This window comes from Pteronotus mesoamericanus, unplaced genomic scaffold (genome assembly GCF_021234165.1).
Source record: "Pteronotus mesoamericanus isolate MK-2021 breed Mesoamerican mustached bat unplaced genomic scaffold, CSHL_Meso_final contig_78, whole genome shotgun sequence".
In the NCBI taxonomy this organism is placed as follows: domain Eukaryota; kingdom Metazoa; phylum Chordata; class Mammalia; order Chiroptera; family Mormoopidae; genus Pteronotus; species Pteronotus mesoamericanus.
The window spans coordinates 2141507-2169278 of NW_026555258.1; the positions used below are offsets into that span (position 1 = coordinate 2141507).

Sequence of the window (27772 nt, forward strand, 5' to 3'; positions counted from 1 at the left end):
CCTACGCAGCCGACTCCCGAGGGCGGCGCCAGGCTCGTCCCTGGCTCCTGCTGCGTCGCTGTGCCGTGCGCCTGTGTCAGGGGTGCCAGGGGGCACGCACAGACAGGGGCACGGCCGCTGGCGCCGCCTCCCGTCGAACGCGGAGGGGGCGCCTCTTCCAGGCCAGGGTGGGTTTCGAAGACGCTGGTAGCACCGGGGCCCTTCCTTCCCGCACGTCTGCAGGTCGCCTCCCAGTTACGGCTCTTCGACCCGCAGCTGAAGGAGAAGCCGGAGGAGGAATCTTGTGCGGAGCCCGCCTGGCTGGTCCAGCTGCAGCGTGTGGAGAAGCAGGTCAAGGTGCGTCGGGGCTGCCGGTCGGGCTGGTGGAGATAGGCGGTTTTCACCCGCAGTGTGAGGTGGAGACAGGACAATTTTGGGGGCGCATGTTTTGTCAGCGAGGCCTCACTCCTGGGGGAGGGGAGGCTCCGAAGCCTGGAGCGAGCGGTCACTGGGGACTGGGCCCGGCGGCTCCTGCGGCCTCGGCTGCTGGCAAGGCCTGAAGTGTCTCTCCCGCAGGAGGGTGCGGTGGTGTGGAGCCCGGACACGGCCTTCCCCCCGCCCTGCCCCAGCACACCGAGCTCCGAGGTGGGCCGGTGCGACGGCCCAGGACTCGCGCCGCCCTCGGACCTGGGCACTGAGAATCCACTGCTGGCGCCGCCTGCGCCCAGCGCCGAGTACTCCGGCCAGGGCGTGTGGCTGCTGCCTTCAGGTGAGCCCGCGGGCAGGGGCTCCCGTGCCTGCCTCGGGGCGTCCTGTCCTGGCATCCTCAGCACCTTGTGCCGTGGCAGTCGCTCCCGCAGTTCCTCGATGAGGAGCATCCACGCGGAGTGCTGCGCAGTAAGTGCTGGGTCGCCACCCACGGGCCTCCTCAGGCAACAGTAGCGCTTTCTCTCCTCTACTGTCTCCGTGCAGCTCTGCCGACGCCCCCCGGCCAGCCCGCCTTCCCCACCCGGGTGCCGCTGTTCCCTGTGCCCCCACCGGGCCCTGCTGAGCCTGGCTGCGGGCTCCCGGGGTCTGCGCGTGGCTTTGTGGAGCCCTCGGGGCCTGGTCCTGCAGCCTTGTACCCCGGGCCTGGCCTGCCGCCCGGCGCGCCACCCCTCCAGGACAGTGAGCACCCGCTGCGGGAGGCCAGGATCCAGGACTCAGGTGGGTCTGCCGCAGGGTCGGCCAGTGGGCAGAGCTCAGCCGGCTTTCCTGCTCCATGCAGTGGGTGGTGGGAGAGACTGAAGGCACTTGGACTTGAAACGAGCTACATTGCTGAACAGATACCAAAACCATAGGCGTTTTAGGCTAAATGGGTTCATTGAGCATCAGTGCTAGTGTCTTTCGTTAGGGTGCGACGTGCGGCTGCCTGGGGCGCGACAAGCTGGCTGTGCATGGGCCCGGGCTGCCGCCCCCGTCCCGCCCAGCACCTCCTGCCTCGGTCTGTGGGGGCCGCGCCGGGCGGAGACTGTGGAAGGGGGGCTTCGGCTGGGTCCCGACTCAGCCCTCGGGGCGGCTCCTCCGTGGCCACGTGCTGGCAGCACCGGATCATGGGGCCTCTCTTGCATCAGCAGGAACGGTCCCGCAGGACCCCCGCGGGGGAGACTCACTGGCAGAGCGAAGAGAAGAGGATTTTGGTGGCCAATTCGACATGGTAGTTGCCCACCCTTTTTTTAGTGAATAGGGACCCAAACTCTTTGTTCTTCAGTTGCAAGTGGACAGATGATACCACACAAACTTGCCTTTAAATCGTCTCTTAAAGAGAAGGCATTTCTGAAAAACTTGAGTCATTAAGACACGAAGGCCGGGGGAAGCAGGGGTGGGAAAAAGACCATGTGGCCGTGTGTGGCCGTAGTTGCTGGGAGAGGACGCGCGGCTGGTGGCGGCCCCTCAGCTGTAACTCAGTGCTGAGGGGGCCCCGTGGCCCCCGCTCCTGCCCTGCCCTGGGGCCCCCAGGATCCCTGCTGTCTCCTTGAGGTTGAGGTTCACTGTACCAGATGTGTTAGCTCTGATCCCCAGGCGGGAGGGGCACGCTTTCCTACGGCCGCTTCCTGGAGCCGCTTTTACGGCTGCCTGGCCCGGCGTGGGCACTGGTCAGCAGGCGATTGCTGTAGCTTAAACTTCATTGTTCTGTTGCTAAGATGCCCTGTCCCTGGGAAAGAAAAAATGAGAGTTTGGCTGTATGGAAAACAGACTCTTAATCCAGGGATAAGTAATTTTACTTTTAAAAAGCCCACTGCCCCACTGCCCAGTCTTCGCGCTCTGTGCGCGTGCGCAGTTCGCGTCTTCAGCCGCGCACCCGCATCCTGGTCTCCGCGGTGGCTCCAGGGAGGCCGCTGGTTCGGTGGGGGCCGACTCTCCTCCAGCCGGTCCCAGGAGCCAGGGCTGCCCTCGCCCGTCCCGCCTGTGTGCCCCTCCTCGCCGTCACCGCCCGGCCCTGCGGGGTGTCCTGAAGGCCCGGGAGGTCCCCGCTGAGCCTGCCCCTGCACTGCCTTGCTCAGGGCCCCTCGAGGACGCGGCTAGACTCCGAGGCCCCCCCGGGGTGGGGGTCTGCTGGCCCCGGCGCCCTGCAGCCTCCATCTCTGACGTCCGCTCCTGAAGCTAAGAGTCCTGTACAGACAGCCAAAAAGGAGGCCAAGGAACCCAAGAAGGTAACGCACAGCCCGCCTCCAGCTGGGCTAGGGGCCGGCTGGGGCCTGGGGGGGCCTTGGGCCCTCGCGCCTGGGAGGCCTGGACGAGGATTTTGTTTCTTTTCTCACGAAACTGAACGTTTTGGGGGCAGATGAGCTCACCGGGAAGCATGTGAAGGGCGCATGGCCTGGTGGATGGTGTCATCTGTCCCTTGGTTACACTGCCCCGTTCAGAGCTAGGGCAGCTCCAGCCCCCGAGGGGGGTCCCATGTGTCCGTGACCTGTCAGCACCCTCCCCCAGAGGGTGACCCCCCCTTCTGACTTACGTCACCATGGATGAGCGGTGGCCTTTGTTGCGCTTCACACAGAGGAGGCTCGTCCCCATCCTTGGGCGGGGACATCTGCTGCAGGGGGCCTGCAGCTCAGCGCCCCTCCTCCGACGCGGGCGGCATCGGTCAGCCTGTGTCGGGCCCGGTCCTCCTGGGGGTGCGCCCAGGGCCCAGGCACCTAGTCCCGCCTCGGGAGGCGTGGCCTGGGACCGGTGCTGGCGACCCCCCCAGCCTGTCCTGCAGCTGCCCCGACTGTCCGGGCCTCGTCCCTGTGTGCGAGGCGGGCGCCGGGGGCCCCTCCCTCGGGCCTCTGTGGCGGGCGATGCTTCCTCTGCTTTGGTTGGCATCCCCGGGGGAGGGGCAGAGCTCGTCGCCACCTCGCCCTCCTCCCCGTGACCTGGGCTGCCTCGTTCCTCCCGTGCTGTCTGCGACAGGCATGGCCTCAGCCCCATAGGGGCCAGTTGGCCAGACTTCTCTCCAGTGGCTCGTGTCTGCAGCAAGCAGTGTTCATTCAGGGTGTGTGTGATTTGGGAGACACGGCGCAAGCACGCGGGTCGTGCCCGCTGCAGGTCTGGAGCTGTGGCTTTGAATGTGGGCGGCCGCCACCCTCTGTTTTCAGTAGAGTGAAGCGTGGTGTTGGACGAGTCGAGAAGTTGCCCAGCGGGTCCTTTCTTCCGCTTGGGACCAGAGAGGGGCCATGTCCAGAGGGGACCCCGGACTCTCCCGGCCTGGCCTGCCTGGCCCGCCGCGGGGGAGCAGCGCCGGCGGCTGCCCCCACGTCGGCAGGCGGGAGAGGCTTGCGGCGGCGCGGCCTCGTCCTGAGCTGCTCCAGTTGTGGCGGGCACACCCCGCAGCGCCGGCCGTCTCCCCCGCGTCCCAGGGAGCAGCTCGGCGGCATCGAGGGCGTTCGCACTGCTGTGCAGCCGCCACCGCCACCCTCTCCAGGACTGTCCCTCCTCCCCACAGACACTCTGTCCCCACGAAACTCCCCCCGCAGGCCTGGCCCCTGTGGGCTTCTGTCTCTGTGAGTCTGCCTCCCGCAGGGACCGCATGTGAGTGGGAGCACAGAGGAGCGTTCTGTGCCACGTCACTCAGCACGGTGTCCCCCGGGTGGTTGTCGTGGTTTTTGTGTAGGGAGGGGAATCCTGGTTCTCCTGGCTGACCGCTAGGAAAAAGAGGACGGAAGCGCATTTGCCAGACGACACGAAAAAATCGGTGAGCATCAGAGGGCGGCGCATAGGGGCTTGGTGGGTGGCCTGGGCACGCCCACCAGTGCTCGTTGGCACAGTGCGTTTCAGCCTTAGAACAGACCCCAGTACGTGTCTTTTTGGGTATTCAAGTGTCACAAATAGGCTCAAATGCTGTCCCGTTCTTTTTGCTGATGTCGTTCTTTGCTCTTCACCAACATGGCAGATTGTCTGGGATGCAAAGAAGAACCGATGGGTGGACACGAGCGAGCCAGAGGAGGAGGTTCGGTGGCTGGGGGCTGTGCTGTGCCTGGGGGGCCCCGTCCTCCGAGGCTTCCGTCTGTGGCGCGTCCTGGGCGTCGGGGCTCCTCAGCCGCCTTCTGAAGCCCGCTGTCCCACTGCAGAAGAAGGCTCCGCCCCCGCCTCCGATGTCGCTTCCCAAGGCTCCGCAGGCTGCCGCCCCTGGGCCTGGAGGTCCCCCCGGAGCCTCTGTGAACATGTTTTCTCGGAAAGCAGGTAACAAACCAGAAACGAGAGCTGGATTGCATAACCTGTTGGCCCCCCAGGGCACCCGAGTCCGTGAGGGCCGCCTGAGCAGTGGGTGGTGGGGCTGAAGCCAAGAGGGGGCTGGTTTGTGAGGAGGGCTTAAGGGAGGTGCCGGACCAGCCGCTCTCAGCAAAGGGCGGAGCAGGCTGTTGAGGGTCGGCCCTCGCCCAGGGCAGATGCCCAGCACGGGTGCTCTGTGGAGGGGCGCCCTCCCGGCCAGCTGCCCGGTGGGCCTGGAGAGGGTCCCTGCTGGCCTCCTCCCGTGGTGCGGAGGGGCTGGGCCACGTGAAAGCAGGCCGGTCAGCGCGCCCACCTGACTTGCCTCCTCTCCTGCGGCAGGCGGCACGCGCGCGCGCTATGTGGACGTCCTGAACCCAGGCGGGCCCCAGCGCGCTGACCCAGCTCTTGCCCCCGCGGACCTCTTTGCCCCACTTGCCCCACTCCCGTTCCCGGCGCCCTTGTTTGGACCAAACCCAGGTAGGCAGTACGGGGCGGTGGCACCTCTGTGTGAGCCCGCCTCCAACCTTCGGCCCTCCCCGAGAGGCAGGGCCTTAATCCCCATTGAGGGGAGTGGCGGCCAGGGGCGCAGGGGGCCTCGCCCCCTTTCTTCTACCATCACGCACGGGAATGACCTCTAGGATGTGACCTCCCCCGCCACTGTCTCCCTCACAGAGGCGGAGGGAGCCCCGTTCTCCGAGGGGCCCAGCAGAGAAGGACACGCCCCAGCAGGGGGTCCAGCCGTTCCAGAAGCTTCTTCGGAACCCAAGGTGAGCGGGTGCACGGGACAGGGTGGGACACCCTCCTCCCAGGCCAAGACCACGGGCCCGTCCTTGCGCGTCTGTGTCTGTGACCTCCCGGGGGCTCGCAGTCCAGCCACGTGCGTGGCGCGTCCTGACGGTCTGACTGAAGTCAGGGCGGTAAGGGGAGGGGTGTCGGTGTCCAAAGCTTGCGTGGAATAGGAGGGTTCAGGGTACGGGCTCCAAAGCCGGATTGACACGGGTTCATCCCCGGTCCCCGTCAACGAGCTGTGTGAACTTTGGGGAAGTCGCTTCTCCAGGCCTCCGTTTCCTGCTCTGAGAAATGGGATAAAAATAACTCCAGGTCATGGGTCATCGGGAGGCGTGCCGTGGGGTGTGGGACGGTGACGTCAGGTGCACGTGCCGTGGGCTCTTGTCCTGCTTCTCCGAGGGTGCATGTCCCATGGGCTGGAGCAGTGCGGGGCCTGGCCCAGAGGGAGGCTCGGTGCCGCCCGCCTGGCCGGGGGCGCACGTCTGCTGGACTGGGCAGGCGCCACATTTGTGTCTCTCCCGCAGGTTGTCAGTGCGGCGGCCTCGCTGCCTGCTTCTGATCCAGCCCCCTGCCCAGTGGACGGCTCGCAGGGGGGAGAGGTAAGGGGCACCCACCGCAGTCTCTGCCCAAAGTCCAGGCCGAAGAAGCTTGCTCTCCCCCTCCTGTCCAACGGCTTCTTCCTTAGAAATGAGGGTTACCGGGGAGGGAAGGCGGTTTAAGCGCTTTCTATGACTTGAGAGTGTCGCCGTGCTCCGAGAAGCGCAGCCGCCCGTGCCTGAGCAGAGCTGTTCAGGAGCTCAAACGAGTGAGGGTTTGCGCCCGCACTCCAGCTCTGCCCTGGCCCAGCCGGCCCAGGGCCTGCGTTACTCGGGGTCGTGCGGTCCAGCGACCAAGTGGCCAAGGCCTGGCCGCACACCCGCACTCACAGTTGTTTCTTAACCAAAATTGCCTCAAAACGGGAATGTCAAGCTCACGCTGGCTTTCCCCTGCGGGGATTCTGATGGCTCCGTGACGCGCTCTGGACTGACCCCGACGGCTGGAGCGTGGCTGGAGCGTGGCGTGTGCGCTGACCCTGTGTTGTGTTCTCGCTGTCTTGTAGCTTTCGCGCTCTAGCTCAATGAGTTCCCTGTCGCGTGAAGTGAGCCAGCATCTTAACCAGGTACCCGAGGCTGGCGGCTGTCACTGAGCGCAGGGCGGGGAGGGCCGCCTGAGGCAGGCAGGGTTCCTTTTCCAGTCCAGCGCAGGAAGGGCTCTCGTAGGCCGGGCCGCGGGGAGCAGCGACAGCAGTCCCGCGGCTGGTCCGCGTGGGCGATGCCGGAGCGCTTCGTCTTTGATGCGCAGCTGGGGCCCAGCTTTCCCCAGGGGCTCGACTGGAAGGCCTGATGCGACCTGTTTCTCTGCACATCAAACCCTGAGTTCTGGGGACGGGTGCTTTAGGTCCGAAGTCACCGAGCACGCCTCCTGACCACTTCCCCGACGCTGGCGGGCTGCGCTGGGGCTGTGCATGTCCTGGGTCTGAAGCGCTCGCACTGCATGACGCGCGACTCCCACTGTTTCTCTGTGAGCCACGACGCGGTTCAGTCCGCGTGGCAACAGGCCCCTTCCACGTGCTTCTGTGGCTCATTCAGGAGTGTTGCAAGTCCTCAGAAGTAGCACGTGTTTGTCAGTGTGTGGCATGGTCGTGCTGAGCTGAGCTCTCTGTGGTTCCAGGCTCCCAGTGACCAGCCCCCCGCGGGCAGTGCCCCCGGGCCAGCTGTGCCCTTCTACCACCCTGCGCAGTTCGCACAGGTAAGTGCGCGCCGTCTCCGAGGGCGGGGCAGGGCGGGGCCGGGCAGAGGAGAGGCCTTGCCCCCAGCCCAGGATGCAGCCCCGGGCTCTGCCGCTGCCGTGCCTGCCCCGCTGTCGGGGCGGTTCTGGACTGTCTGCTCCTGTAGTGTCTCTTCGTCCAAGCTCTTACCGCCACAGCACAGACTGGCTGCGGGCCGAGGGGCTGAGTGGGGCAGGAGTCTGCAGGGGGCCTTGGCGTCAGGGACAGAACACCTCGCCCGACTCCAGGCTGTCCTGCTGCAGGCCCCGCCTCGCGGCCCGCGGTGCCCGGCCGGCCGCCCGCACCTCCCCCGCCCCCTGCTGCCCTCGGCTTCGGCAGGTGTCTGCAGACAGGCTGTTTCTTGGCCTCTTCCCCCTCTGCCTCCCAGGACTGAGGTGTCCTGTTACCACCTGGCCATCCGTCTGCATTTCCGCTTCACGATTGGTCGTCGTTTCCTTCTCCCCTGTGACCTCTTGTGTTCCACGTCTCTCCAAGAACCCCTCAGCTCTCATTTCTGAGGGTTGGTGAGGGAGCAGGGCTGTGCCTGTCTTGGTCAGTCCCTCCCTGTGCATCTCCCTGGGGCCTTTAGATCCTCCGCTCTTGGAATTGGCCTCCTTTTGAGCCCCTAACGAACCACTGCGCCTTTAAAGGGGACGCCAGCACCTGACCCTGACTTGGCCAGTGGTCATGGGCTGTAGAAAGGGGACAAAGCACACCTGCCCGTCTGGCGTCGGGACGTGTGCTGGCTTGTTCCCCAGGCCCGGGTCGAAGCCTGCTGGGCCCTCCCTGAGCGCCACCCTCCCCGGGGGCCAGCATGCGCAAGTCAGTGCTGTTCTGTCGTTTCAGGCCTCTGCCACCTCAGGAAGCTCAAGGTCGGGGAGGATGGGCCAGAGGAAATACCCAGCGTTGAGGTAGACTGGTCCCTGTACTGGATCAGCCTTGGGCACAGACCGATCGCCTGCGACCTCCCTTCTGTTCCAAGCGATGAGGCCCAGCACCCGTCGCAGGAAGCGTTGCCAAAGCTAGTCCCACAGCCCCTCTGAGGCCTGAAGCAGAGAAGTGACCCTCGGCTCAGGGCCTCCCACCTAAAGAATGAGTTCGGGAGATCCTCTAGTCCCTTAGCAATGGCGCACTAAGCGCGGCTGGACTCTGCTGCAGGCGGGGAGGGGGGCTCGGAGCTTTGGGAATGAGGGCGTCTCTGGAAGCCCGATGCGACTCGCCGCCAGATTCGTCTGAGACGCCGAAAGGAAGCGCACCGCTGCCGTGGCCGCTCCCTGGCCCACGTTGGGAGCCTGGCACATGGTTTATGGATGGTACCTGCTGAGTGGCCTCACCTCAGCCACCCTCCAGCCAGGGCGGGGCCCTGCAGGGCAGCTCTCTCCTGCTGCAGAAACGTCTCCCTGCGGCTGGTTAGCACCACAAGGGGCTTCCTGCGACCAGGGGGCTGGCGCTGTCCGTAGGGAGGAAAGAGCCACCTAACAGAACTTGCGTTTTACATGTAACTGATCCTCACTGGTCAGCCAGTGCTGAAGCTGTGACCGTCATTTATCAATTTGGACCTCTTTAGGGAGTGACCCGGTTGCACTCACGGTCAGAGCAGCCGTACGGCCGCCACACTGCACACTGGCCAGCGGTGCACTAGTGCCAGTGGGTCTGCAGGGCCCCGCAGCCGGCACGCCCCTCCCGTCTGGGCGACTTCACCGCAGGGGCTGGCCGCGTCTTGAAGAAAGTGACTTAAAGTAGTTTCTTGGAGAAGCTCTAGAAGCTGACACCCCTGCACCTGGGTCTCCCCGCACTGAGCCCTTCCGCTGCGGGGCTTGGGCACTCAGCCCCAGGGACCTGCAAGGGAAGACCCTCCTGTCACCGGACCCAGAGCTTTCAGGCTTCATCGACTGTTCCGAAAACTGTCCACGTCGCTGTTAAATCTAAACAGATGAGAAAAGATTTAAATATTTATAAAAATCATTAGGAACTGATCTCCGTAGTTCTGCTTGGCATTTCCGATCTCACGCAGGGCTGCGCGAGTGTGCACTGGCCACTGGTCCCTCCCTCCTTCCCGGTTCACTTCCCGGTTCATCTGGGAGGGACTGCGGGCTGGGCTGGGAAAGGCCGACCCCAGGGGGCCTCATGTGCCCCAGGTCAGCGGGTGTGATTCCTGGGGCCGTGGCCCCTTGCGCCGTGCGGCTTCCCCCAGCCCATTATCCTGTTAGTGACTTTTGATTCAAGACGCTTCCTCCAGGTGGGAGCCATTATTTTTCCTAAATGCTGATTGTTACACTGCAAATTGTTAAATAAAATAAAATAAAATATTTTGGGCTCTGAGCACTCTCATTCTTTGCTTTTGCTGATTGAAGCCAGGGAGCCTCCAGGGCCCGAGTCACCTCAAGTGTGGCAGGGACCAGCCTGCGGCCAAGGCTCCCCTCTGTGGGCGTGGCGAGTAGGGGGTAGGTTTGCTCGGAAGCCCGCAAGCCCCGTGAGCATAAGCGTGAGCGTGAGCAGCAACGTGCGAAGGGGAGTCGGAGGGGAGTTAGGATTCCAGTGGCAGGGGAAGGCCGGACTGTCAAATCTGCAGGGACTGGGCGGTGCCCTGGCGCGGGGGGGGGGGGGGCGGGGGGGGCGGCCCCCGGGGCCTGGGCAGGTTGGGGCGGATGCTGGCCCCGCCCCTCTGGCTCGGGAAGGGAGGCCGCAAGGGGGCGTGGTCTCCGGGCACCTGGCCCCGCCCCCAGCACCCGTGTCCTCTCTCAGCCAGCTGGGCCTCCGGCCGCCAGAGGCCGCTGCAGGCGTCAGCCCGCCGCCCAGGCCGCCGGTTGCCGAGGCGTCTGCCAAGGCCCGCGGAGATTGGGGAGCAGACAGCAGCGAGAGGTAGGGGCGCGGGGTGACCCCGGGCGGGGCCTGTGGCCGGTGGTCCCTGAGTGCGGGGTGACCCTTGGGCGAGAGATAACCCGGGGGTGGGACCCACGAGCAGTGACCCCGGGGCGCGGGTCTGGTCCCACCCCCAGCTCCACTGCGGTCATTGCCCTGGGAGCTGCTGCGGGATCACAGGCCCTGCGTCGGGGCCTTGGCCGCTGCGCCGAAGACCTGCTCAGGGTCGCGGCTGGGCTCTTGGGGTCTGCGGGCCAGGGGTGGTGGTGGCGTGCAGTGCAGCCAGAGCCGACGGGACCCCCACCCCAGGCTGCGTCTGTGAGTTGCCCTCCGCTGGCCTTCACCTTGGAGACGCGAATTCTCACTCGGTCCCGTCCCTAGCGCCCCTACCGCGAGCGGGCTCCCACCAAGAAGGAGGCTTCCCAGCTTCGCAGGCAGGGCCCTCATCCACCCCTAGGAGGTGGCAGCAGGTGGGGATGTCTGGGTGCTTGTTCCTGCTGGATGGCCGCTGGCCAGCCCACTGTCACCCTGCGCCGTCACTGCCCTTCAAGAACGTTAAATTCGTGGAAGTAATAGCAGTTTCCTCTTAGACCCCTTGGGCGCTCCAGGACTTCGGGGCCCCCAGCCATGCAGCGGCTGGCCCTGCCCCTGCGGGCCTTCTCCACGCCCCGCTGCCGGGGACTTCTGACCGCACATCCCTGACACCGGGGCATCGCCAGCAGCCCTCAAGGAGCTGTCCCCCCGGGTGCGCTGGACCCCTGGACTATGCCATCCAAGTCAGCCTGCCTGGGGCCCTCGGAGGCGGCGCCCCAGCAGCCCGAAGCCAGAATGCTCAAGGGGAGACTTCCGAACACAGACAGAGACCTGGTCCCCTGCCCAGGGGCCCTGCCCACCGACAGCTCTCCCGGGCCTGAGAAGAGCCCAGTGGTCCCTCTGGACATGCCAGCAGAAATCACCAATGAAGACCCACAGGCTAAGGCCAAACCCTTCACCCCAAAGCCACCGACGAGGCCCAGGCTGGAGCGGGCACTGTCCCTGGATGAGAAGGGCTGGAGGAGGAGGCGTTTTCGGAACAGCCACGAGGACCTGGCCTCCCGGAACGGGGCCAGCCCCTCCAGGGCCTCCTCGCGGGACGAGGCCCCCGGGCCCTCTGCCCACACTCACTCCCCACCCTGCCTGAGCACCTCCTTGCAGGAAATCCCCACGTCCCGCGGGGCTCTGGGCCACGCGGGCGGGAGCCCCTCCTCATGGGGTAATGGTGTCTCTGGAATCATCGGCACCTCCCTGGATGCCCTGCACCGGAACGGGGCCCCGGCGGGGAGCACCCCCAGGCTGGCCAGCGGGCTTCCCTCACGCCTGCTGCCCGCGCTGGACTGGAACGTCGCCTCCAACTCCCTGCGGACGGCGAACAAGGTGGATGCGGACCACGCGGACTACAAGCTCCGCCTGCAGACCAGGCTGTTCCGGGCCCACAGCAGCCTGGGCCCCAGCCGGCCCCCCAGCCCCCTGGCCTGCGACGACTGCTCCCTGCGCTCCACCAAGTCCTCCTTCAGCCTCCTGGCGCCCATCCGTGCCAAGGACGTCCGGGACAGGTAGGCCTCCCCAGGACGGGGAGGGGCTGCGGCCTCTGTAGCCTTGATTTTAGGGTTCAGCAGCGAGCTCCAGGAGGACCGCGTGATGGTGTTCTCATCGAATTGTGCCAGGGCACAGAGACGGAGACGACCCAGTCTCTGTCGGTAACCCTGTCTCCCAGCTCACCCCAGGGGACTCTCGTGCCAGAAGCTGGCCACGTGGATGCGGGGCCTGCAGCGCTTTGCCAGCACTGACAGCTAGACACGTGACTGCTGGACCGAGGGCCCCGCCACATGGAGGGAGGCCCCCAGGGTCCACTCTCGGCCGGGAGGGGACCACAGGTGGAGCCTGATTGCCTGCTCTTTGCCTCCAGCAGGGTGCCCTGATTTCTGTGGTGGTCCTGGACCCGGTTTGCTGGGCGCCCACCGAAGCTCATGGCGGGGGGTGTCACAGCACCAAAGAACCAAAGACGCTTGGTTTCTGGGCCTCATGGGGCTTTAATATTTAACCCACATTGACATTTTTATGGCTTGGAAAGAACTTGGGTGCTGGCCCGCGTCTTCCCTTCTGCTCCCAACTCCCAAACGTATGCTCTGGCTCATCTCCCCGAGGCCAGAGCCATGAATCCACCGGGCCGCAGGTGCAGAGGCTTCTGAGCGCGCCGCACACGCCCCTGACCTCCTCCCGAGCTGGGGCGCCTCCTGGGTGCCCAGCTGCAACGCCACCCTCCGCTCTCCATCCCCTCCCCTGGGCCTGCCCGTCTCCCGTGTCTCCCCATCCTGGCTCCTGCCACGCCCACCAGGCCTCCACTCCCAACCAGAGCCAGGCGGGTTGTTTGAAGCCCACGTGGGGCCATGGCCCTGCCTTTGGGCCTTTGGGGGCCCGAGGAGCATGTCCCGGCAGCTGGCCCCTCCCTGGGTCCCTGTGCTTGGACCCCGCGTTCAGGCCGGGCCCCTCTCTGCAGGAGCTATCTGGAGGGGAGCCTCCTGGCCAGCGGGGCCCTGATGGGGGCGGACGAGCTGGCCCGGTACTTCCCGGACCGGAGCGTGGCCCTCTTCGTGGCCACCTGGAACATGCAGGGCCAGAAGGTAAGCAGGCCGCCCACCCCTCTCGGGATGAGGCCTCGGCTGTTGCCTGTTCTGTCCAGGCTCCCCGAGCTGGCACCGCCCCTGCTCCCCCACCCCCCCGCCACACGCACTGCGTTAGTGTCCAGGCAGCAGCGTGTTCTTTCCCAGCCACTGTGTTTAGATCCGTTGTAGGTGGGCAGCAAATTAGAGAGGAAGGTAGAGCGCCGCCCTGAGCCCCTCCCCCACCACAGCCTCCCCACCGCTCACATGCTGGGCCACCCGGCGCTGCAGGCTGGGGCTCACACGCTGGTTTCGTGCTGATTTCCGGAGAAGCCCCCTCCCCGCGGGCCCACCAGCTTCCCCTGCAGCCAACCCTGTGTTTCCCTGGGCCCCTCCACACCGCGAGGTCTGTCCTCCGCTTAGCGGTCTCCGTCCCCCTGCCTGTGGGGCCTTGTTCTGGGCCGGGTGGATCCTGGCGCCCGTGGCCTGAGGGACAGGACTGTCACACATGTGTGGCCTCGTGGCCGCGTCCCAGCTGCCGTTCGGGTGACATTCGGACGAGGGTTGGCCGACCCCAACGAAGCCGCCCCCGGACGAGATGGCAGTGATTTCTGTTAAGCTGGAGGAGGAGGCAGGTGCCCGGCAGGCGGCTCTGCTCTGGTCCCCGGGCCCGCAGGGTTCATGGGGTCAGAGCCAGATGTCACTGCGGCCGCAGACTGGGGCGGGGATGGGCGGGGGCGTTTCCCTCCCTGCAGGGCCCACTGCGTCCACGCTGCTCGCTGGCCCAGGGAGGGGTGGGGGGGCACACAGTGAGGGTCAGGCTCCGGGGCCAGGCTGGGGCCGGACGCGGCTGACCAGCAGCGGGGGGTGGGGGGCATGGCGAGGGAGGGGGTGCAGGCTCGGCCTCGGCGATGCCAAGCTGGGGGGAGTGGCTGCGGGGCCCCTCCGGCCGCCTGCCAGGCGCTGCTTCCCGGCAGGAGCTGCCTCCCGACCTGGGTGAGCTCCTGCTGCCCGCGGAGGCCGACTTCGCCCAGGACCTGTATATCATCGGGGTCCAGGAGGGCTGCTCCGACAGGTAGGCCCCCGCCGCGCCCCGCCTCTCCCCGAGTCCACCGGCCCCTGTGAACAGCTCTGCTGGGCGGGCCTCTGGGGCTGACCCGCTGTGGCCTGCGACCCCCTGCTGCTAAGCCTGGGCCGAGCACACAAAGTGCCTTCTAAAATGGTGACTCAGAGAATTCAAAGTAAATGAGCTTTACCTTCTGGTGAATAGTAGCTGAGCTAAGAGATTATAAGTGCAGGGAACTGCGGCTCGGCCACTCGGTCCCCTCCAGGCTCTCAGCCAGGACCCTAAAGGGCATCACAGACCCACCCTGGGGCCCGCGGGGCTGTTGCTCCCCGCTCCTCCCTCTGGCGGCACGCCCGCCCGTGGCCTTGCCGAGGGGCAGCAGGCCTGCGGCCCGGGGCTCGCTGGAGGCGGAGCAGGGGTCGGGACCCGCCCGCGTCACCCGTGCCTTTGCAGGCCTGCGATGTCACTGCAGGTGCCCCAGGGAGCCTGTCTGGCAGGGAGGCCCCACCCTCTGGCCCAACAGATACAGTGGCCCCTTGCGTGACTCCTCTCTGCCTCCCCTTTGCGAGGGGAGGACGCCAGGCCAGACTGGGGGGGCCCTCGCAGCGCCTCCTCGAGGGTCGGGGGCGGGGGGGGGGGAGCGGCCAGGAGGCCCAGTCCCCGCCCCAGGACGACCTCGACTTCTCCGCAGGCGGGAGTGGGAGGCGCGCCTGCAGGAGACGCTGGGGCCGCACTATGTCATGCTGTCCTCCGCGGCCCACGGGGCGCTGCACGTGTCCGTGCTCATCCGCCGGGACCTCATCTGGTTCTGCTCAGGTAGGCGGTGCCCGCCCCTGTCCCCGCCCCCGCCTCGCCCCTTCTCTGCCCCGGGACAAGCGCCATCAGCTGTGCCCCCCAACCCCTGCAGAGGTGGAGAGTGGCACAGTGACCACGCGCATCGTGTCCCAGATCAAGACCAAGGGGGCCCTGGCCGTGGCCTTCACCTTCTTCGGCACCTCCTTCCTCTTCATCACGTCCCACTTCACCTGTAAGTCGCCCGCAGCCGGAGCTGGCCCCGTGTAAGGCCGCTGTCCCCCTACCCTGGGGGGGCACAGGGTGCAGGCGGGGCCCTCCGCTTGGTCTCCCTTGGAGACCCTGGCAGCCGGGACGGTGGCCTGGTTCCACGGCTCCGTTCTGGAGAGAGGCGTGGCGGGGGGATGGTGTCCTGCCGGCCCTGTGCGGGGGAGCCCACCGCTGCTGCTGGGGGTCCTCCTGGACCAGCCACCCAGTGGCTGGCCCTCCGTCGGACGCCGGCCCCTCGAGCGCCCCCACCACCCTGTCCTGGCAGCCGGGGACGGGAAGGTCAGCGAGAGGCTGCTGGACTACAGCAAGACCATCCAGGGGCTCGCCCTGCCCAGGAACGTGCCGGACACCTGCCCCTACCGCTCCGACTCGGGTGAGCGGCCGGCCCGCGGCCCATGGTGCTTACGGGCGCCTCCCCTTCCCCTGAGGGAGCGGCCTCTGCCTTGACCCCTGGGGGGCTGAGCGGAGGCAGACAGGCCCGGGGACGCGGGCCAATCCCTGTCGCAGAGGCACCGCAGGCCGGGAGGCCTGGGCTCACGCGCTTTCTGGCTCGTGCCCCAGCGGACGTCACCACCCGCTTCGACGGGGTGTTCTGGTTTGGAGACTTCAACTTCCGCCTGAGCGGCGGGCGCGTGGCAGTGGAGGCCCTCCTGAAGCAGGACCCGGGGACGAGCGTGCCCGCCCTGCTGCAGCTGGACCAGCTCACCCGGGAGATGAAGAAAGGTGAGGCCGGGGGAGGGGCGGCGAGCAGGCGGGGCGCGGCCCCGGGAGGGGCGCTGCCCTGCCCGCTGGCCGCCTGAGACCTGCGCTCGCCCCAGGGTCCATCTTCAAGGGCTTCCAGGAGCCTGACATCCACTTCCTGCCGTCGTACAAGTTCGACATTGGGAAGGACTCCTATGACACCTCATCCAAGCAGAGGACCCCGTCCTACACGGTGAGTGTGGCCGGCTGCCCACAAGGTTGGCTGCGTTCGCTCTTGGGTTGGGAGGGAGTGCCGTGCCCCATGCCTGGGGGCTCCCAGGGCCCGCCCACCCTTGGCTCCAATTGTGCCCGCGTCCGTCTGAGCGCCCTGAGGCCTGGCTGCCCAGACGCCCCTCTCTGAGGCCTGCTCACAGCGCACACCGTGGCGGCGGCCACTCCAACCGTGTGCTCTGCCGAGGCACTGTGCTGAGCGAGGCGGCTGAGCCAGGCTGCAGGCAGTGCCCCGCCGGCTCTGGAGGAGCTGGGGCAGCGGGGCCGGGCTGGACCCGGGCGGCCTCTGCGGCTCCTACCGGCGAGGGGGAGTGGGTGTAGCCTTAGGGCGTGCGGGAGAGGCCTGGGTGCTCCTGGCCCTCCCGGTGCCTGGGTGCCCACCGATGACGTGGGCTTGGGGTGCGGGGCTCCGGGACGGGCTGCCAGTCAGCACTGCCACAGACTCTGCTCGGGCGGCTCATGGGAGGGCAGGCAGGTCAGAGCCCACGGCAAACTGGGCGTCCCTGCCCCTTGCCTGGGGCTCCCCCTGCAGGACCGGGTCATGTACCGCAGCCGCCACAAAGACGACATCTGCCCGCTCAAGTACGCGTCTTGTCCTGGGGTCAAGACCTCGGACCACCGCCCCGTGTACGGCCTGTTCCGTGTGAAAGTGAGGCCCGGGAGAGACAAGTCAGTATCCTGGCCTCGTCGCCCCCGAGCTCAGCGCCAGGCGGCCATGGGGGTCGGGGACAGGGTGGGATCCTCGCCCAGTCGGGGGCTGCCGTCTGCGGCCCTGGGTGCAGGCCACCGTCTCACTGCGCCCTGGCACACCCCGAGGCAGGAGCGGGTTCCAGCAGCCCCAAGCAGGGATCGCGGCCATGGGTCGACGTGGCATGGCCGTCCCTGGAGCGACAGGCCACAGGGTCGGGACCAGGGCTGGGCGGCCCCCAACGCACCAGGAGAGCCGCCGGGGGTGGGGGTCGTGCAGGACGCGCACCCCGCGGTGGCCCCACCCTCCCCGACGGCTCTGTCCTCCATAGCATCCCGCTGGCCGCCGGCAAGTTTGACCGCGAGCTGTACTTAATTGGGATTAAAAGGCGGATTTCCAAAGAGATGCAGAGACAGCAGGCCCTGAAGACGCAGCACGCCAGCGCCATCTGCACCGTTTCCTGAGGGAGCTCCTCTGAAGAGGGCTGTTGCCCGCCGAGGACGGAGGCGGCTGCCGGTGGGGACCGCCCTGCCTTGGGGATGCTGGTGACCCATGGCCGGAGGATGCCCTACCTTCTGAGAGAGAACCTGACAGGCCCGTGGACTGCAGCCGGGGCGGGCCCTCCGCCAGGGGCCAGAGCCAGCTGCTGACTTTGTGAGGCGTCCCTGCAGAGGCCCAGCTTCCCTTGGGGCAGGCGGAGCTGGGGCCCCACGCTGGCCATGCCATGCCTGCCCTGTCCCTTGGGGGGCTCACGCCCCTCGAGCCGGCAGCAGAGCCGCTGCCCGAGCCTGTGCCAGCTCCCCGTCCCGCTTGCACGCCCGCGGCTGCCCCAGCGACCAGGTTCCATCCTCTGGCCCTTCCTCATCTGAGCACAGCTGGCCTGATACCAGGGGGGCTACTCAGTGACACGGTGGGGTGACTTGGGGCACACGCTAGGACCAAGCGGAGGCTAAGTTGGTCACCGGGCTAAAGCCAGACACTGTCCAGGGAGCCACCAGGGTCCCACTGCTGGGCTGGGGCAGGGAGGGGGGAATGTGGCCGATGTTTCAGGGCCGGATGGGCCCTCCAGCCGTGATGCCACCTCCCTGCCCTCCCGGCTTCACCAGTCTCAGACTGTTTGCTCCTGCAGCGGCACCATGAGAGGCGGCACCGTGACCAGGGCCTTTGCCGGCCGGAGCGGCTGCCGGGTGTGTGGAGGGTGACCTGCCCGTGGCGGGGGCCGGCACCCCTGCCTCCCCTGGTGGCGCTCTCTGAGCGCTGAGCCCGCCCTTCCTTCACCTGATACCGCTCCTGGAGAAAGTATAGGCCTCGAATGTGGGGAACCCAGGGGCATTCGATCTAGTCTGCTCAATTATTTATTTTTCCATATTTATATTTTTAAATAAATGCCTATATCGAATCTTTAACTCTTTCTGGCCGAAGTGTGGGTCCTAGGCAGAAACCACGGTATGCGGACCCTGTCTGCGCTCCTGGGTTTGGTCTCTGTCCCTGCCCACAACCCTCTGCGTCCCACCCGCTGCCCTGGGCTGTTAGCTGGAAAGTGAGCGGGTCGTGCGCGAGCTGTGGAGTCGGCCCCCGCAGCCAGCACGCCCGGTGCCCGCCCGCCTCAGCCGCCCGGTGAGCCCCCAGCTGTGCACACCAGCCTTCCGACTTGGACAGAGGGACCGCGATGCTCTGTGGGTGTAAAATTCTGCTGAAATGCACGTGCTGGTGGGTTTCTAACCCATTCACTGAAAGTCTCTCGTGAAGATTATTCTGTGGCAAGAGCCTGAGACGAAGACGATTTTATGGTTCTTTCTGGCCACTGTCTGACCCAAAGCCGAGCTTCAATTCTGGGTCAAGTGCTGCATGCGCCTTGTCAGGCCGTAAAACGAGGGCCGGACTTCAATGACTTGCTCCACACCAGCCGCCAGACTTTCACTGGGAAAGCTGGTTCAAATCGAAATCCATGCAAATGCCAGCAGCAGCCTGTGGAAAAGCAGCTTCACCAGGAACTGGGAGGCGGGGCCGTGAGGGCAGGGGGCTGCGCGGAGCCCCGCCAGCCGCAGGGTGACGCCTCCCCCCCCCCACCCCCGCGTGTCCCGGGGAAGCACTGCAGCAGCCGAGCACTGTGGCTATGAGGGGGCCGGGGGCGGGGTGAGCGCAGTGACTTCCAGGGCAGGGAGCAGGTGGTCCCCGCGGGGGAACAAGGTGCCCTGGGCCCTGAAAGGGGCAGGGGAGGCCGGCAGGCAGACACCTGTGTGGGTGATCAGCAGTTTCTAGAATGTTCAGAAAGCTGCAGGCTGTTAGAAGTCCACCTTCAGCTCTGTGGGAGGCTTGGGAGGCGACCCGCGGTTTGATCCGGCCTCACTTTCAGAGCTCGGTTCTGTCCCACTTAGTAGCAGCGCCTCCTGCCCCGCCCACTGCAGGGAAGCTCAGGGGCGACAGTCTGTGGCTGGAGACTCTGCACCGGCCTCCCAGGACCCCCCACCCGGGGGGACGGGCGGTGGGCTGGCATCCCCACCAGGGCAGAGTAGCCGCCTGTGCGGGGGCGTGCGGTGCAGGTGCATGACAGGCCCTGGCAAAATCACCATATGACAGGGCAGAAGGGTTGCGCACGCTTTATTTGACTCCATTACCCCGCTCCCTCCCGTCCCATGGGGCAGGCTGCCGAAGGTCCTCCCGTGGCCTGCGCACCCAAGGCCCCTGTGCCCGAGTGCTGCCCTGAGCCCTGGCGGCTGGGAGCTGCCCCACGGGGCGGTGCTCCCAGGGCCTCTCATGTGGGCCCTGGGGCTTCCATGGGGGTTTGAGGACCTCGAATGTATCGTGTCACCAAAGTCACGTGACCTGTCACTTCTGAACCTACAGCTCCTGATGCCCCCTCCCAAGCCACACATCCTGACACCTCTGAAACCAGAACCCACCTTTCAGCTACAGCGCAAGGGGCTTTGCAACTCTGGGCCAAATGGAAGGATCCTCAGGCAGAAAGGTACCGGCCGCATCCACGCCTTGGTGTGGGAGCGCTGCTGGTCAGCACGGGCCGGTGAACACAGGCCCTTAACCACCCCACCCGAGTCACAGCAGAGAACGGCAGGCGCACTCCACCGCTGGCGTCAGCAGACGACCTGGTGGCACCGCTACGTGCCCTGCTCCCACAGGGCAGGTGCTCAAGGAGCCACACCCTGGGAGCGGCGGCTCGGCGTGGGGGCTGGCCCCTCAGGAGGCCGCCGGGGCTGACGGCCCACTGGCCTCGGTCATGAGGTAGCCAGGCGCTTGCCCACCCTGTCGGCCAGACTTGAGACCCTACAGCGGCCCCACCTGCTAAAAGTCATGAGGGAGGTGCGCAGGCTGACAAGCTTGGAGCCGTGTGCACCGCCGCCTGCACGCCTGAGCTGGAGCGTGGAAGGCCCACGGGGCGTGCACTGTTCTGGGGGAGGGCGGGGCTGCGCCCTGCAGCGTCAGGCGTGTGCGTTCACACTGAGGAGGAGCGTCCAGGTCTGCACCGCTCATGGGTCTGCGCTAAACGCACCTCCACGGAAACGTGCGTGCGCGTGCCCCCGCCGTCTAGCGGAAGAGCCGGAAGGCCCTGGGCAGGCGCCCGTCTCTGCTGGACAGCGCCGCCTGGATGTGCTCGTAGGTCGGCAGGTCGCTCAGGTCGCCCAGCGCGGCCACCGCCGGCTTCCTGCGCAGCATCGTGGAAGCGACTCGCTTGATGTCCTCTGGCTTCACGTTGCCTGGTGCAGGGAAGAGAGGATGGAAGGCCTGACGCCCACAACCATCCCGCTTCTCCAGGCCGCCGAGGGGACGGAGGGGCGCCCGGAGCCCAGCCACCCCCTCGGGAAGAGGGTCCTGGTGTGGCCCCATGTGGGCTGCACAGTGAGTCGGCACGGAAGGACCGTAGTGAGCCTTGCTTTGGGGATGGGGACGTGTCTGTTGTCTAAAATGGCTTTCAGAGGCCGAGAACGTGCCCCACCAACAGGAGGTGAGTAGAAGAGAAAGAGCTCCTCCTCCACCCAGAGCCCCACACGGTGGGCAATAGGTGGGCGGGCGCCGAGACACCACTCTGCCCTCTGGGTGGCACGGCCACAGGGGAGAGGGAATGAGGGACGCCGGGAGCCCACCCCCTGGCAACGCGCCCGGCAGAGGTGGTTTCGGTGTGCAAGGCAAGGCCACGGATCGGGTCCTGTCATGCTCGAGGGTCGGGGGGGGCTCCCCACGGGGGGGACAGGGGTCCTCATAGGGCCCCAAACCCGTGTAACAGTACAAAGCTGTGCCAGCTTCTCACGAGGTGTCTCATATCATGACAGAGACAGTGCTGGCTGGCCCTCTGGGTCACAGACCCTCTGAGAATCCGAAAAACCTAAGACACACCTGTCGCCCCAAGACCCACGAGCAGACAGAGGCTGGCGCACGGTCGGAGGAGCCCAAAGGCCCCCGAGCCCTTCACAGGGCGCCACGGAACCACGGGGCCCAGACCCCTGCCGCCTCTGCAAGTGCGGCGCAGCCTCGGGCGCATACTCACGGATGAGCGCACACAGCTCGTGCGGCAGCTTTCGGGACCCGGTCGCCAGCACCTGCCTCCCCACGTCCTCGAAGATCACAGGCCTGGACTCCAGGTTCATCATGAGCATGGACATCAGCTGCGTCTTGGCGCGCTCCAGCTCCACCTGAGGGTCAAAGCCAGCCCCGTGGTCCAGCCCCCTCCGTCTGCCAGGCGCTCACAGCTGCCTCGGCTGGCGGAGTGGCTCACGGAAACGCGTCCTGATCAGGGGTCGGCACCCGCCCCGGGCCGGGCCGAGGGCGGACGGGCTCCCAGGGGCGGCAGGCCTGACCCTGAGCACAGCGTGCCTGGCTTCCCTGTGCGTTTTCCGGGTCAAGGCTGGGAGTACGCTTTCAGGGCCTGTGCCACATTAGAAACAAAGAAAAACGCTTTCCTCCCGAGCTCTAGTTCTGTCTGAAGAGCCCGTGCGCACATGCGTGGGTACACACGTGCCATCTGTAACCTGCCAGCAGCGCCAGCTCTGGCCCGGGATGTAACGAGGCTCCCTCTGAACACGTAAGGTCTCATTAACCAAGGCGAAACCCGAGGACGTCAAAAGCAGAAGCACTCTGAGCGCCGCCCGCCTCCCGGCAGCTGCTCACGGCCCCCGCCCCGAGGGCGCGCGGGGCCAGTGGGGCACACAGGCCAGGCGCCGCGCAGGAACGGGGCGGGCTCCCCACGGGGGCTGCACTTCTCAGGCGGGACCCCGTGATGGGGGCCGGGGGCGGCGCCCGGAGCCCCGCCGCACTCACCGCGTCCACAGTGCCCCCCATTAGGATGAACTCCTTCGTGATGATCTCCACCATCTCTCGCACCTGCGGGGGCAGGGGGGGGGCGCGTGAGCAGCAGCGTGAGCCTCTCAGGCCACCCAGTGGAAGCGCCGCTCCCCAGGAAACGCGGCGCCAACCTCACCTGCCGGGGGTCGGCGCTGGCGTGGATGCACAGCAGGCCCGTGTCCTCGTAGCTGTGGTGGTAGGAGGTTGCATTGTACATCCAGTGGTGCCTGTGGGGACACGGAGGGGAACCCCCGGGAGGTGGTGTCATGGTCTGACGGCCCCTCGGCGGGGCCTGCGGCCCTGGGGCCAGCGAGGCAGGGGGTGACCCGCACCTGTTGAGCACGTTGAGGTAGAGCCTGGTAAACATGCCTTTGCCGGGCCCGCCGGCGGAGAAGGAGCCGCCGCCGCCCATCATCATGTTCAGCACGGCAAAGGGGATGAAGTCCGCCTCCTGCAGGGACGGGGACAGGCTCAGCGGGCAACGCGCCCGGGCATGGGGCGTGTGGGGCGACCCGCAGGGACTCACCAGGAAGGAGCAGCTCTCCAGCCCTATCATGATGTGCGTGAGCTCGGGGAACGGGGTGGGGCCCAGGCTGACGTTGGACATGTCTCTTTCGAGCTGTAACCAGAGAAACGCGAGTGAGCACGACCGGGCCGTCTCCGGTCCGACCTTCCCTCGGCTCGCCCCGAAGCTAAGCGCCGTCCTGCGAGCCGAGCCCTCAGCTCCAAGAGGACGTGTGTCGTGCTGAGGCCAGAACGTGTTCAGGGCAGAGCCACGAATGCACAGCTCATTCTAACCCTTCAGAACAATTACAAAAACCAACCAAACAGATCAAATGACGTGTCCATAACCCGAGGCTGCGGATCTCCCGCCTGCTTTACCTTGACGATCCCCCCGGTATACTGTGCGACCGATCGGTCCACGTCCACAGCCGCCCCAGTGCCCCAGGCCGGCCGGGCGCCCAGGAGGTACTTCCGGGCGCATTCCACCAGCTGGTCGTGCTCCATCCCCACCCCGGCCAGCACCATGCGGTCAGGGGTGTAGTAGTTCCTCAGGTAGGAATGGAGTGCCTCTCGGTCGATCTTGGCTATGTTTTCTGTGGGACAGAAACGGTGGAGGCCGACGGTGTTCCCCCTGTAAGCGGCCTGACAGCGGAAGCGAGACTCAGGTGACAGAGAAGACGCCAGCTCTCCTCCCCTGAGCCAGGCCGCCACCCCCCGCCGTCCTCGGGACGCCCACGGGCCGCACTGTTAGTGGCTGTTGGGCAGCACAGCCTTGTGTGCTGGGGCACTCTACCTCCCTGGGACAGAGCCATCACACCATACACGGAAGGCTCACGCAGAAATAGAGCGGGGAAGGTCTAGTTAGTCCAAGAACCGCAAGGTTCAAAACTCCCCAGACGCAAACTCAGAGCCCGAGAACATCCCGCCAACACCTGCACCCTGCGAGGACATCAGGCAGGCGACGGCCCCTCCCGCGTGCCGGGCTCCCAGGGCCACTGGCGCGGAGGCCGGGGGCTTCCCTTCACCTCGTGAATCATCTCGGTGAGGAGCGGCTCCGGGTCAGGCCGCATGTTGAGGTCCTCCAGCTCAAACTGGATAGCCATGCGAGCCATCTCAATTTCTTCCTCTGCAAAGGACAGAGACCAGGCTCGCACGGCACAGGCCGGCAGCTGCCGCACGCGTCCCTGGCAGTGGGTGTTGGCCGTCTCCTCTGCCTCTGTCCGGGGCAGGCCTGGGGCACGTGTGCAGAGAGGACGCCCCAAGGGCAGCCACTGGCCCGCCTCCGAGCCTGGGCCCCCCCGCCCCCCGGGGAGGCAGGGGCCCCGGACCTGCTCCAGTGTCGTGTGAGGGTGACAAGCGGTGTGACGTGCCCAGAGAGCAGAGCTGCGGACCAGTGCCAGCTCACTGCGACGAGTGCCCGCGGGCCCTGGACGCGGGACGGCAGCCCGACCGGCGGTGGCCGGGGCGTAGCCCGCCCCCGCCCCTCCTGGCGAGGAGCCCCGAGTCCAGCCATTTGAGGGCAGCCAGGCGGGGCGTTCAGACAGTTGAGAGGCCCTTCCGAGACAAAGAGCCGGGCTTGCCAACCCGCCCGCGGGCGCAGGGAGGGTCCCAGAGCACCAGGCATGCAGGCGCTCCCCTCGTCATCGCTCTCGGCGGAGCTGTGCATCCCCGCGGCGGTGCTCCTGTACCCGACCCTGTGTCCCAGCCCCACCGGCCCCTCAGCCGGCCTGGACACATACCTGTGAGCCTTGGGTGCAGGACCACATCAGCCAGCAGGCCAACGACCGTGTCCAGGCCTCTGGAATCGGCAGACACAGCATACATGGTGGTGTCTCTGGAAAAACCAATAGCGCCGGCCCTGAGGTCACTACAGGTGCGTGCCGAGGGACACTTTTTGTCACTCGGCATCACCCATAAGCACACACTCAGTGCTCTTCCCTGCTCCTATCTTCTAGGGTCAACTCCTAGCCGGCGGAACCGCGGCTGCACACAGGCCATGTGCCAAGTCCAGCCAGAGTGGACGAGCAGCAGCTGAGGGGCTCTGCCAGGCACAGGCTCCGCCACAGCGAAGCGCTTTGTCTCGTGGCGTGTGTGTCCTGCATGCAGTGGCTGGTCACTGTGGGAATGGGCCTGGCCTTAAGGCAGCCGGGAGACAAAGACCAGTGGTAGCAGTTCACTGCACGAGGCACTGTGGTCAGATGGACGCACCAAGCCAACAAGGCAGGCACGGGCATGCCCGCCACAGAACCCAGAGGGAGCCCGGGAGGCAGCACACGGCCACCGCGGCGTCTGCAGGGGAAGAGCCGTTCTCAGTGGGGCCGCAGGACCACGTGGGGCCACGCAAAGATGCAGCCTGCGCTGAGGGTGCGTGGTGGTGTTGGGGTCAGGACAGCGGCCCGCTTGACCCAAAACACAGAAGAACCGTGAGTCTGACCTTCACAGATGGGCAGCGGGGGCTGGCAGTTTCTGAAGAGACATTGTTTGACTGTGAGACTATGCTGCCTCCAAACTCTGATTCTGGGTGTTTATCCCGTCTTTTATGTGTGACCCTTCAACATTCAGATTTACCTCATCGGTCACCTAGGAGGAGCGACCTTTGTCCACCCACCTCAGACTGCCCCCAGCAGAGCTTTCTAATCGTGCCCCACGCTGGGGAGAAAACCGCCACCCGGCCTCGCCCACAGCACCCGCCCACCAGAGCTCCGGCCACACCTGTGGGACGTGCCCCATCGCCCGCAGATCACAGCTCTTCTAGACTGGGCCTCTGCACCTGCTTCCCCGGGGTCTGAGCCTGCTGCATCCTGCCTGGCAAAGCCCTTCCAGAACCCGCCCCCATGTCAGGTCCCTGCCGCCCCTGCCTGCGTCCGGACCGCGCCGGCGGCCTGCGCCCCCTGCTCCCACCCCCCTTGGTTCCTGGCTCGTGTCCTTCGCCTGTGGCTGGCCTCCTGCCTGACCCGTGAGCATCGTGGGGACAGAGACCACTCTGCGACCCCAGTGCCCAGCCACTGCCTGGCTCAGTCCCCGGGCAAGCATCCTTCTGGGGATTGCTCGGCCCTCGAAAAGTGCCCCACGGTACAAGCGTGTGCCTTGCCCACCCAGCTCTGCCCCGGCCGGGGCTCACATCCCCGCCAGCCTCCCCAGCCTGTCTGCTGAGGGCTCAGTGGGACTCGGCCCGAGGCTGAGGGCAGCCCCACGTGGGTGGAAGCCAGGCTTCTGGGGGAGGCTGGTGTACCTTGACGTCTGGCAGTCACAGATGCCCCCGTGCTTTTCCAAGGTGAGCAGGATGCCATCTTTGCTGTCAAAACGGTCAGTGGACTAGTAAAAACAAGTAAGAAAGCCTATTCAGGTGTTAGCGATCCAGAACAACCCCTAAAAGGCAATTTTATAGAAAGAAAGTTTACTTTTGAAACACATGAAATCAAATGATCTTTTATTACCATTGACTTGAACATGACCACTTACTAAAATAACCATTCTAAAAAAGCAAAGCTATGGAGATTCTTCCCAACCATACTCCCAAAATTCACAAGCTGGACACTGACCGAAAATGCCAACTTTTCCAAAAAATGAGCAATTCCACCAAGGTATTTTGCTTCATATCTTGATCCTGAATTAATGAGAACTGGCACAAAAAAAAGTTGATAGATTAAATAAACATTCAAAAGAGAAGATTTACTCAAAAGAAACCTTTTAAGTTAAAACTGTGACCGACTAAATAGGCAGATTTAATCAGACGAGGGTGAGGGGTGTGCCCACTACCTTTGCGGCAATGACAGTTCCACAGGCGTACACGCCAGCCACCGTTTACAGAACTGCCGGAACTGTGTACTTTATATTTGTGACCGAAAACTCTCAGTTACGTGAAAATAAAGAGAACAAACCCACCCACACAACCGCTGGGCACACTCTGGCGACGCAGTGCTCAGACTCCACACCGTGCTTTGTCACTCGGGGTACAAGTCCCAAATGACGCACCCACGACACCACCAGCTGTACTTACTTCCCACCGTACAAAATTGTCCAAACTTATTTTGGGATGCCACGCGAAGCCCATTGTCCAGTGTGGTAACTTTGGTCTCAAACTTTTCCTGTCCATCGACTGTCGCAAAAACGGGCTGGGGCACTCCGGGTAAGGGAGCAGAGAGGGGGATGCTGGGGTAGGCGCCGCCACTGCTGAACTGTCGGCACGCCGGGGCCCCAAACCTGAAATAGAGAAGTCGGCCCAGTTACTGCTGACGCCACACGCCTGGACCCACGGGGACCACGCAGGTGCGGTTGGCTGCGTTTTGTCTGCACTGCAAATCAACACGTCCCTTTCAAAAAGACCTGTTCTGCAAGCCGGAGTGGGCAGGGGCACCGTGCCCGGCTGCCAACCCTGGTGCGGTCCAGGGGGTCTGCCTCTGTGAAAAGCACCGTGAGAACAGCAGCTCTCCCCGCTGGGCCATGCAGGCGAACGCAGCCCCCGTGCGCAGAGCACCCAGCGCGGCCAGCCGAGGTCGCCTGTTCTCCAAGCCCGCCTGCAAACTCGTCTCCTAGCCCCCTCTCCGCCCCTACCAGGTCCCAGCAACGCCGGCGGGCTGGTCCTGTAACACACGTGGCTCATCATCCCCCCAAAGTTTCCCCTGTCCCTGTCCCCAGCCGCCTGCTCTCGCTTGCACTTTGCACGTGGCTACCCCTCGTCGCTCCTCCCGAAGTTGGAGACCCGCACGACCGCGGGTGCTCAGCGCAGAGCAGCAGCTTCCGCCGCAGCGCTAGTACATAGTGACGGGAGACACCGCTCTGCTGCCTGAATGAACGCGCCAGGGTGGGAAAAGGCAGGCCTGGCCCCCCGGGCGGGCGGCGGGGCGGGAAAAGTCGTCTCATCCACAGGCAGGGGGCAGGGCACGGCCGCGGAGCGGACCGAACTCCGGCTCCGCGGTTGGAGGAGCCGAGGCCCCGCCGGTTCGGCCTCGTAGGAACACGCGCGCGGCAGGAAGGGGCCAGGCGGAGACGGCACGTGACCTGGGCCGAGCCCCCTCGACCCGGGAGTGGAGGGCGGGAGCGGACTCAGCAGCCGGGGAGCGGAGCGGCGGATGGGGATCGGGGTTGGGACCCGGGCCCGGATTCGGGCCCGGGGCGCCGGGCAGGGAAGCCCCTTTGGGACGAGGGTGAGTCCGAGCCTGCCCACCCGGAGCCGCGTCTCGGCGTCGGGGAACCAGAGGCCGAGCCTCCCGAGGATCGCCGGCCGCCCCGGCGCCCGGCCGAGCCCCAGCCGGCCCTCGGCTCACCTCAGCCGCGAGCGGCGCCAGGAGCGCGAGCCTCGCAGCAGCCGCGTCGCCGCTACTACCATCGCCGCCATCTTGTGTCTCCACCCACCGCTTCTGTCGTCACTTCCG

General features: G+C 65.9%; 3 protein-coding genes across 9 annotated transcripts in view; 2 read left to right on the forward strand and 1 right to left on the reverse strand.

The window, feature by feature from the left end:
* Positions 1-9620, forward strand: part of SEC16A (SEC16 homolog A, endoplasmic reticulum export factor) — a 30381-nt gene extending 20761 nt beyond the window's left edge. For 3 of the 5 annotated variants that reach the window (XM_054584155.1, XM_054584154.1, XM_054584157.1), the window contains 14 exons: positions 223-336; positions 556-748; positions 952-1185; positions 1596-1675; positions 2523-2672; positions 4115-4195; positions 4394-4450; positions 4572-4683; positions 5053-5190; positions 5386-5480; positions 6027-6101; positions 6602-6661; positions 7213-7290; positions 8156-9620. In XM_054584155.1, coding sequence (XP_054440130.1) covers positions 223-336; positions 556-748; positions 952-1185; positions 1596-1675; positions 2523-2672; positions 4115-4195; positions 4394-4450; positions 4572-4683; positions 5053-5190; positions 5386-5480; positions 6027-6101; positions 6602-6661; positions 7213-7290; positions 8156-8224 — 1536 coding nt within the window. In that variant the 3' untranslated portion in view covers positions 8225-9620. The remainder of the gene's footprint in view (positions 1-222; positions 337-555; positions 749-951; positions 1186-1595; positions 1676-2522; positions 2673-4114; positions 4196-4393; positions 4451-4571; positions 4684-5052; positions 5191-5385; positions 5481-6026; positions 6102-6601; positions 6662-7212; positions 7291-8155) is intronic. The other 2 variants (XR_008530053.1, XM_054584156.1) reach the window with 2 other exon arrangements.
* Positions 9621-10110: 490 nt separating this feature from the next.
* On the forward strand, positions 10111-17705 carry INPP5E (inositol polyphosphate-5-phosphatase E). 2 transcript variants are annotated; one of them, XM_054584798.1, is made up of 11 exons: positions 10111-10171; positions 10762-11763; positions 12708-12831; positions 13788-13885; positions 14568-14692; positions 14784-14903; positions 15204-15311; positions 15500-15661; positions 15757-15872; positions 16443-16579; positions 16930-17705. In XM_054584798.1, exons 2-11 carry the CDS (start codon positions 10937-10939, stop codon positions 17060-17062), a joined length of 1950 nt encoding a protein of 649 aa, XP_054440773.1. In that variant the 5' UTR covers positions 10111-10171; positions 10762-10936; the 3' UTR covers positions 17063-17705. The 2 variants fall into 2 exon arrangements, with proteins under 2 accessions (XP_054440773.1, XP_054440774.1); XM_054584799.1 differs by having other exon boundaries at positions 16443-16559; positions 16930-17078.
* A 1489-nt stretch (positions 17706-19194) lies between these two features.
* Positions 19195-27756, reverse strand: PMPCA (peptidase, mitochondrial processing subunit alpha). 2 transcript variants are annotated; one of them, XM_054584158.1, is made up of 13 exons: positions 27665-27756; positions 26398-26600; positions 25940-26019; positions 25630-25712; positions 24137-24231; positions 23423-23523; positions 22776-23039; positions 22420-22512; positions 22226-22344; positions 22030-22120; positions 21870-21932; positions 21100-21244; positions 19195-20311 (listed from the first exon to the last, which is right to left on the reverse strand). In XM_054584158.1, the coding sequence occupies exons 1-13, from the start codon at positions 27733-27735 to the stop codon at positions 20142-20144; spliced, it is 1578 nt and encodes a 525-aa protein (XP_054440133.1). In that variant the 5' UTR covers positions 27736-27756; the 3' UTR covers positions 19195-20141. The 2 variants fall into 2 exon arrangements, with proteins under 2 accessions (XP_054440133.1, XP_054440134.1); XM_054584159.1 differs by lacking the exons at positions 26398-26600; positions 27665-27756 and having other exon boundaries at positions 24137-24229; positions 25940-25995.
* Between the last annotated feature and the right edge of the window lie 16 nt (positions 27757-27772).